Raw genomic sequence first — 10,333 nt, 5'->3', positions numbered from 1 at the left:
CGATGTTCCGGCCTACAGAGAAGATGAAGTAAAAATGTATTCAACCTCTACTGAGTCTGAGCTCTAACTAATACTACAGGCAGGACAAAATGAGTCTGAGCTCTAACTAATACTACAGATTAGATTTCTATCACGCTGGAAAGAAGCTGCGTGCAGCAGGACACTTACGACCAGGAAGGCGGAGCTGCAGAAGGAGGATGCATGGCCACGAGGTTGGCTCTATACGGTAGAACTGCAAGGTGCCGCCGTTCTGCAGCAGCTTTCCACGCAAGAAGAGGCACTGCTGCTCCGGGGGAACACGCAACTCAGCATGTATCTTCGCCTTGAGACTGCCGATGGTCTCCCACCGCATAGCAGAATGTTCGATGACGGTCCTGCCAGTTGGTGCCCTGACTGAGATGTGTATCTTATCAACCCACGCATTATACACGACATTAAGTGTAGAATCATTTTGTATGCCATAGTCAGTCAAGGTGCGGCGCTCCTCCAGATTCTTCCCACCAAACTCAAGGTGCTGATCAGCTGGGACAATGCCAGTTTCATCGAATATCTTTGCCTTCACACTGTATATGGTATCTGCTCTCTCAACATCAAGAGTCTCCTCGAATATCTTTGCCTTCACACTGTATATGGTATCTGCTCTCTCAACATCAAGAGTCTCCTCGAGTAACTTTGCCTTCACGGTATCTGCTCTCTCAACATCAAGCGCGCTGACAACTATATGCATCCCTTGGAGGACAAGGTGAAGGGTGAGGGTGGATTCCCTCTGAATGTAGTAGGACTCAAGGGTGCGGCTGTCCACCAACAGCCTATCACCAAACATGAGTCTCTGTAGGACTGGAGGGACGCACTCCTTGTCTTCAATCTTAGCCTTGACATCACAGATCGTGTCTAACCCGTTGACCTCGAGAGTGATGGTCTTGCGATTAAGGATCGTGACAAAGATCTGCATCTGTTGAAAGGAGAAGAACTTTAGCAATTCCAACAGAAAGAACCAACAAAAATCTAAACGTTAACAGCAACAAATCAACAGACAGGCATTGCAGGGCCGATACAACTTGTTAAGATCAAAACGACTAGAAAGTGAGTCATAGTTCATAAATATAAACATCAGTTCTATATTTGGGCTATGTCATCAGTCTTTGAAAGATGCAAAACATTTTTTTAGAAAATCAATTATCTTGCATAAAGTTGATAGATATTGTGATTAAAGTACACTACTCAAGAATCCTACAGATTAGTTAATTTCCTTCTTTTAGATATGAATCAGAGATGAACAAGTTTGATATTCCCCATTTAACAAGTCTTACCAGCTGACAAATCTTACGAGATCAGCCCTGAATATGATGCATTGCCCCTCCAAATTATTCCATATTTCCATGGATTAGAAAACAAAAACTAAAATGCCACCTAACAAATGCACTCAAAAATCACCCGCGTAGGATGGACTCTACTAGAGATTGACACCGCAATTGTATTATGAGTAGTATCATCCCTTAAATTCATCTTGAGCAAGCAAAGTGTTGACAACTAGATGAGTCACAGACCAGAAAAACGTATGAGGCAACTTTATCACTTAAGTGCTGAACAGGTCCTATTGTCCTATTGAGATGGATTTTCAGGTGTGATAATCATAGAAGGCTGATCACGACCATAATTGCCGTGTAAGTTAACTTCATTAGTGAGTCTGTCAGACTCTGTCAGCAATGTTGGATCCACTTGGTTGACAAACAGAGAAAGAAAAGAATATCTTGTACGGAATATGAACACTTAGATTTCTAGAAAAGATGGCACTGCAAAATTGTTAAGCATCAACCTAAGCAACAAAATCGACGAGATCTTGAAGAGACTACAAATATTAATTCCGGATCTTGGATGCATGTAATAAAGATTGAGCAAGGAATGAAAAAAGTCGAGCGAAAGGAAGACTCACCGTGCACTGTTCATGATGCATATCATCGGCTGTCTTTCTGCGCTTTTGACCAGCCTCCTATCATAAAAAAAGTCTAGCGTATTAGCACTGCCCAGAAGTTGATTGTCCTATATAGATATCAGATAAATGGAAAGAAAACCTAATTCCTAACTGCTTTTTATTTCCAGTAACACACCACCCTCATATGTGCAGCCTATCTAGAATCGGGATGCTTATACCTTGTTAGCAAAAAAAGTAGATAGGCATACATATGATTCTTGGCCTACAAAGGAAAACTAGACTATTTGTCTATGCGAAAAAACCCATGATCACACATCATGAGGTGATCAATCAAATAAGCGATTAGTAAATTTGGTTAAACATTGCATTTAATTATTGTTACATTTGATCAAGGAGGTTTACTTATAAACATGACATCGTCCATTGACTAATGACTACATATGTATGTATGGAAAGACGGGTTCACCAAACATACACTACAGAAATGAAACCAGGGTTTAGTATGAGCTGGCCATGTACTTGGGAATGAATACTTACATTTTTGAGTTTTTGGATTTCATCGTCTTTCTCCTTAACCAAGGAATCCTTGTGTAAGCAGACAGCCTCGTAAGCTTGCTTCAGTTTTCTTAGTTCTGCTCTTAAATCCCCTGCAACACCCTCATGATTCTCATTGTTTTGCCTTAGCTCTACACAAGTTCTAGCTTCCTTTGGTTTCACACAACGCGATTAACAAAGGATGCAAAACCAACAAACATGAGGAAAATCAATGACATGTACAAAGTGGACAGAAGGTCTGAAGCTTTTGATCTATGGAACTTGTGGTCTGGTAATACCTTGAGTTGCGAGTTATCAGCGTCTTCACACGTTCCGCGGTCCTTCAAGTCGATCTCTTTGAGTTCTACAGTGAACACACAAACAATAACATCAGCAGCAGCATAACGTCATAGAGATTACTATGTCTTTAATTCAAAGGTAATATAGTCCGATCCTCAATAAATTCTCTTTTCGAAAAAAAACCCTCAATAAATTCGTTACTTAGGAAGGCATAATAAACCTAGAGTGGTGAAAAATTTTCCACCATAAAGAAGGCAAATTATCTCAGAATTAAATCATTATTGTGGGTGAGAAAATCCTACTAGGTATCATGGGATTCGCCAAGAGCGGCAGCTCGATGTACTCCCTCTTCCAGCGCATCCTGCTGGCCTCCGCCTGCCGCGCGAACAGAAGAACCAGCATTAGCATCAGGCATTCAGTCGTGACCAAGCCCAAAAAATGTTGGGTTTAGTTTTTGGTTTAGGTTGGATCAGCTTTGTGATCAGTGCTGTGCCCCAAGGGGGCGTTTCTAGACTCTAAATAGTTTTGAACTGTTTATTTTTGGTACCTATCCTGAGACTTAGTTTCATTTTGGAAATGAAATGGAACCTGTGAATCTAAAAAAATTCAGGCGCGACCAAGCCCAAAACATGAAAACCCTACTAGAAGGAACTCACAGATCAGGGGAACACCTGGAGGAGGCGGGCGTGGAGTTTCTTCTCGCGGGCTTCCGACAGCTCGGCGACTTCCTCCAAGCGCGCGCGGTCGCCAGCGAGCGCCTCGACACGCGGCAGCAGCGCCTCGATCCGGTCGTAAATGCGGAACCACTCGCCGTCCTCAGAGGAGCCAGCCGGGGAGGCCGCCGCCGAGCTGCCGCCGCCGGCCGTGGAGGCGACCGCGCGGCTATTCTCCTCACTCCCGAGTGCCAGCAGCGACATTGGAAGGGACAGTGGACGAGCTCAGTGTATGTCGACGGGGGTTAGATGGATGGAAAGCTCGTGGAACGTGGAGTCCGATGGTGCGACGAGCTTGAGGGGATTTGGGGACAAGCTTATCCATCCATGGCCATGGCTGGCTAGAACAGAGTGTGGCGGCGTGGAGTGTCGTTGGGCTGGGGTTGGAAGGGGAGTTGACCAAGGTCATACGAGTATCTACAAAATATCATATTTGTTCATAGATTCTTTTAAAATTTTGATTAAATTTTACTTCGTTTAACTTTTTAAAAAATATAAGTCTTAAGCCTTAAGATGGAGGTAGTACATCACATTTGCCAAAAATGCTGCTCCAACAATGATGATGTATCCACTGATGTAAAATTTGAGGGTTGTGATGCATATGTTTTGGGGAGGTACATTGAGCTTTCCGTGTGCGTCGTCTTCTCGCAGCCGTGACGCCTTCCCAAGTCTTCGACCGGTTTTCTTGGCGTGCAGCTGCGACAGTCTGGCCGCTACGCCATGGAGATCACCGACGACGGCGTGAGCTGGTAGCTCGACACATTTGTGTTGCCGGATCTCGCAGCGCGCATACGACTTTGGCGTGTGGTCCTTCGGTCGCCCACAGGCGGAAATGAACTTCCCTGACGTGGAGAACCTCAAGGAGGCTAAGCTCCCCTTGTCGCCATTGCGGGTGGTCACCCGCGAACATGAGAAGGAGAATCGCCGCACATTCCTGTAAATTAGGGCGCACGAGAACGACGAGGTAGCACTTTAGAAGATTTGTTGTGAACACCGGGAGCTCGTGCAACTCGAGATGGAGTACTTCGCGTCAAGAGAAGCCGTGAAGAAGAAAAAGAAGAAGGTTGAGGCTGCCCGCTCCACCATTATCATCTCGTTGGGCTCCTCCTACGAGTTGGACTCGGATGTTCCTCGGCGTACCGTTGCTGCAGTCTGGACGTTACAACGCGGAGATCATTGTCGACGGTGTAAGCTGGTGGCTCGGCATGTTTGCATTGCCGGAGCTCTTCGTGTGCGCGCGTGCGACTTCGATATGTGGTCGTTCGGCTGCCCGCGGCAGAAATAAACTTCCCCGATGTGGAGAGCCTCAAGGAGATCGAATTCCTCTCGTCGCTGTTGCGGGTGGTCACCCACGAGCAGGAGAAGGAGAATCGCCGCACTTTCCTGCGGATTAGGGCGCACTAGGCCGACAAGGCATCAATGGCCAAGATTCGCCGTGAACACCCGAAGCTCATCCAGCTCAAGATGGGGTACTTCGCGTAGAGAGAAGCCGCAAAGGATGTTGCAGCGTCGGAGGCTGAACCCTCCACCATTGTAGTCTCGTCAGGCTCCTTCTTTGAGTTGGACTCGGATGTTCATCGGTTCATGAGTTGTGCAAAGATAGGGTGTCAAGTGGGATTCCACCTAAGAGCATCTCCAACAGACGCGCTATATAGGCCGCGCGGCATAAAAACGTCCGATATAGCGCGCGCGGGACAGAATGTGGCGCTCCAGCAGGCGCGGTAAACGGCGCGGCGCTGTAAAAAATATAGGGCGCGCGGCTTTTTGCACAATCCGGAGCGGCATATCTGGCGCGTCGGCCACGCGCCGCGCGGCATCGCTCGTCCAAGCGCGAAAAAGCCAACGGCCGGAAAATTCCTCCCCGCGCCCGCGCCTTCATTTCCCCGCCTACCGCCGGCGCGAAATCCAGCCGCCGCCGGCCGACTCCGCCGCCGCCTCCGCTTGCGCGCCGCCGCGTCGTAGATCCGCGTCGCCCGCACCTCCTCCCGGCAGCGGCGGACGCTCCGCCGCACTCGTGTCGCTCGCGCGGCCGCCGGCCGACGAGTTGTAGTCGGCGGTCCTTCTCCGCGGCCCCCTTCGCGCCGCCGTCGCGTTCTCCTCCGCGCGAGCGTCGACATGTCGTCCTCGTCGTCCTCGAGCTTGCTTGCAACATGGCGCGCCCATGGTGCTCGCCCATTTGCTCGCAAGGTATGAACCTCCGCCGGCCGGCCTCTATTATACTCGCCAAGTAGCTACAAAAGTTCATAGTGAAGTAATTTCATACATATGTTTGTAGAGTTCCTCATATGATTCATCTGATGACGAGTTCGACCAAGAAGAAGAGGAGAACATATCGATACTATTAGCATACCGCGCCGTTAAGAGGCCAAAATTTGGTGGATCGGTGTTCGGTAGACAGAAGTTGTGGAGAGAAAGGATTGAAGGGCATGAGAAGTTGATGCGGTCGTATTTCAATGAGAATCCGATTTTCCCCGAAAGCTATTTTCGGCGGCGTTTCCGGATGAGTCTCAACTTGTTCAAGCACATTGCAACGGAGGTCACCAAATATGATCGCTTCTTTGAGCAAAGGAGGAATGCCGCCGGAGAACTTGGCCATAGCACATATCAAAAGGTGACCGCCGCCTTGCGTATGTTGGCATATGGTATACCGGCGGATCTTATTGATGATCATTTGGCCATGGGAGAGAGCACTTCTATCTTGTGTGTGAAGCGCTTTGTCATTGCAATTTTCAATGTCTTTGGCTCCACATACTTGAGAGCCCCCAATGCTCAAGACACGGCAAGGCTTTTGGAGATCAACGCCAACCGGGGGTTTCCCGGTATGCTTGGTTCCATTGATTGTATGCATTGGAGTTGGAAGAATTGTCCAGCGGCATGGCATGGACAATTCAAAGGCTACAAGAAGGATGCCACCATAGTACTTGAAGCGGTGGCCGACCAAGAGACTTGGATATGGCATGCTTTCTTTGGAATGCCCGGATCTTGCAATGACATCAATGTTCTTCAACGGTCACCACCGATGACAAGACTTGCAATGCGGGAAGGTCCATTGGTGGAGTTTGAAGCAAATGGCCACAAGTACAACTATGGCTACTTCCTCGCCGACGGCATATATCCAAGGTGGCAAACATTTGTGAAGCCAATTATTCAATCAAGAGGTAAAAAGCAAACTCAATTCCACAATGCACAAGCGGCGGCTAGGAAAGATGTAGAGAGAGCATTTGGGATTTTGCAAACCCAATTTGCCATTGTTAGAGGACCAGCTAGATTTTGGGATCAAGAATGCCTTTGGTATATCATGACCGCGTGTGTAATCATGCACAACATGATTATAGAGGATGACCGCGGAAAAGATGTGGATCATACCCACTACGACTTGATGGGGGTTCCCGTGCAAGTGACGAGGTCCGCACATAGGACTGCCCGATTCATTGCCTCATACCATGCCATTCGGTGCAACGACATACATGATGAGCTTCAAAAAGATCTCATGGAAGAATGGTGGAATTGGAATGGACAACAATAGTTGCATATTTGTTGTATTTGTTTGAAAACTATGTGTTGTATTGTCTCAAAACCATGTTGTATTGTTGTATGTTGGACGTGTTGTATTTGGTGTGAAGTATTGTTGTGAACAATGTATTGTATTTGGATGGTACAATATATTTGTGAATTTTTATATATTGTTTGATCTTCTTGGATGCATACTTGTGTGTGTTTGTTGTTTGCGCCGCGCCCGCGCGCTGCAAAATGGCGCGTCCGGCGGAGGTGCTATTTTACCGCGCCAACGCGCGCTGCAAAATGGCGCACCCGGCGGAGGAGAAATCGATCCGGCGCGCGGCAACGGTTTAGCGCGCGCATATTTTTGCTTTGGCGCGCCGCGATATAGCGCGCCTTCTGAGATGCTCTAAGTCTCACTTATAAGTTATAATATATTTCATTTTTTTCTAGTGTAAATTTTAACACCAAAATTTAAACTAAAAAGGACAAAAAATACACTAAAGTAAAATCCCGGTGGGATCCACCTTTGACACCTAGCGGAAGATTCAAATCTCATTATTTTGCTATTTTTCTCTCACGGAGAATCAGCTGCCAAGGACACATGACGCTATTTTGTGTCGCTGTATCGACCCCGCTTGTCAGCGACTCGAGGTCACAAGGTCGGCGAGGAGTTCGACTCGGACAGCGGGCTAGTGGCCTTGTGACCTACCACGATTTTCCTGGCGCCGCCGTTGCGTGGCCACTTTATAAGCTTGACCGGCCCGTCTCCTCCACCCCAGTTCCAGACGATCGAGCCAACCCAATCCGGAAGACTACTCACCCGACGCAGAGGCAGTGCTCGCCGCCGATCGCCGGATAGCTAGCATGGCCGGCCGCCCCTTTGTTTTCGAGAAAAACTGGGCGGAGAACCCTCCACTGAGACGGCTAACCACAGATATGGAGTTCCCTCCTGGCTTGTCGCCGGCCGACCCACCGCAGGTTCGCGTCTCCGATCGCAGGGCGCACCAGCAGGTTCATCATCGTTGCTCTCCGGAGCCGCACCAAGTCGACGGAGCAACGAGGGTGGTACGACTTGCCAAGGTGCTCTCGCTGGACCAGCTCCAAGACGACCAGGTGTACCAGCAAGTGCTGGACGAGCTTACTCAAGAGGCGCGCAAGTTCGGTGACCTGCTCAAGGTCGTGCTCCCGCGACCAATCTGTTGTGCTGCTCATCCGGTGGTTGCCAGAGACGGGAAGGTGTTCCTGGAGTATGCTTGCCTCGATGACTCGATCCAGTGCAGGATCCGATTGGATGGGCAGTGGTTTGACGGGACCAAGATTATTGCTGGGTACTTCCCGGAGGACAAGTTTGCTGCTGGAGACTATGACTACGAATATGATGGATAAAATGGCTAATACAGATTGTCTGAAATCCAAATCCTAGCAACTAGTATTTGTTACAGCAGTGCCCATAATGATGCATGTATCTTAATCTGCAAGCACATCTTAAGAACTGGGGCTAGTTAGTTTATCTTGGAAACGCACAAAGAAAGTTTTTTTTAAGTTGTATCTAAATTAATTCAGTGAAATGATTTTTTTGTTTGTACACGATCACAAAGGACCAATTTGGTCACGGTAGTGGCGATACATGTATACTTTAATAGATAAGGGGCAAAAAAAATATCCATCCTATCTCACATTAGTTTTTCCTAGGCCTTGGCGAGAGATATTCATATCATGGAGAGGGAAGCTTCTTAATCATGCTGCTAATTAGAGCTGGTGAGAAGTGTTTTGGCTAGTATCCCTCTCTATCTCCTTAGTGTGATTAAGTTCCCTAAAGGGCCATTGCCCTTATTAATTCTCAAATGGATTACTGCTTATGGGAAAATTATGAGGAACACCATAAGTATCATTTAGCCAACTGGGGCTTGGTTACTAGGAAGAAAGAGTATGGAGGTTTGGGCATCCCTGATTTGGCAGAGATGAACATGTGCCTGCTAGCCTCTTGGATTAGGAGATATCACTTAAGTGAGGATAAATTGTGGAAGCAAATTGTGGATACTAAGTAGTGTCTCCCTTTTGGAAAGGGGTTATGTGGGCTGACAAGGCTGCTAAAATGGGTTATCAACAAAGTTTCAACATTGTGCTAAATACATAGATTCAACATTTCATCCATCTGTAGCAACCTCGCACGGGTATTGCGGGTATTGTGCTTGTATATATATAGGTACTTAGAGCATCTCCAGTCGCATCCCCCAAACCGTTCCCCAAAGTGATTTGGGGCGCGCCTGTAATAACTCAGAATATAGGAACATCGAAAGGGTAGATTTAGAAATGGGATGTGCATTTTATCACAAAACGAGGGAAATTTTTGCGCCTTATTGCAACTAAACCTAAGAGGGATCGAGGTTCTCTCTCAATTGCAATTAGGGTTAGGCAATGTGAGTTATGAAATTTCGACATGATCTCTTTTGTATCTTGTTGAATTTGGGAGTTGATTTCATTTGACAAGTTATATTAAATTTATAACTCAAAGAAGAAGAATAAACAATATAGAATTTGAATTATGAATTTATAATTCAAATACATTTCATAATTCAAACCCATTTCATAAATTCAATTCACTTTGAATTTCAAATTGAAATTTAAATACACAATCATAAGTAAATGATACATATACAAATTGAGCTCATAAGGAAAAATTGAGCTTTATTGATTTAGATACACACATACAATGTCTTTACAATATTCTTATTACAAGAATTGAATGAATAAGTAAATAAAATAAAAATAAGATTACATCATTTGATCCTGAACTAAAATCCTACACTAATGACTTGGAAGAATTGCTTCCTAGGTCATATTCACCTTCAAAACCTGCAAAACAGAGAGAAAAGCTATACAGAGGTTAAATGGTAAGTCAGTAACCAGCCAGGAGTGAACCAAGTGTCACTACATTTGTGTCTGTCCAAAACTTGGACAGCACAAGGATAGGATCAGCAGCAGACCAAACCCGAGCCTGCCCAGGGCTCAAGTTTCACCAAAGCAACTCCACACAGCTCATAGAGCTGCTGTGCACCAACAGCACATCACACACAGCTGAGTCACAGGACAAGCAAGGCTTGTGTGTCACAGCCAGAGAAGAAGTACCAGAGATGTAAATAGGGTAGAAACCCTAGAAACCATGCATTAGTCGACCAGATAACCATTGCAGCAAGCAACAACCATAGAACAGCAAGAGTTCATCCAGTTCTTGCTCAAGAACAGCACCAACAGTCACAGAAACCATTCATCCAACCAAATTCACCAACCAAAACCCAACAGAAGACATGGGATCATAAACAAGACCATCAGGAGCTAGGAGGAGAAGGAA

The 10,333-nt window shown here is 46.4% G+C and overlaps 1 protein-coding gene across 1 annotated transcript; it reads right to left on the bottom strand.

Annotated features, from left to right (window-relative positions):
* Positions 1-346: 346 nt before the first annotated feature.
* Positions 347-3,684, bottom strand: LOC124657691 (the record flags this gene model as incomplete). Its single annotated transcript, XM_047196205.1, has 6 exons — positions 3,439-3,684; positions 3,070-3,142; positions 2,767-2,831; positions 2,471-2,638; positions 1,934-1,990; positions 347-952 (listed from the first exon to the last, which is right to left on the bottom strand). Coding segments are annotated over exons 1-6 (1,215 nt in total), but the record flags the coding sequence as incomplete, so codon positions are not given.
* Between the last annotated feature and the right edge of the window lie 6,649 nt (positions 3,685-10,333).

This window comes from Lolium rigidum, chromosome 5 (genome assembly GCF_022539505.1).
Source record: "Lolium rigidum isolate FL_2022 chromosome 5, APGP_CSIRO_Lrig_0.1, whole genome shotgun sequence".
Classification (NCBI taxonomy): domain Eukaryota; kingdom Viridiplantae; phylum Streptophyta; class Magnoliopsida; order Poales; family Poaceae; genus Lolium; species Lolium rigidum.
This window is presented reverse-complemented; position numbering and strand designations above follow the sequence as displayed.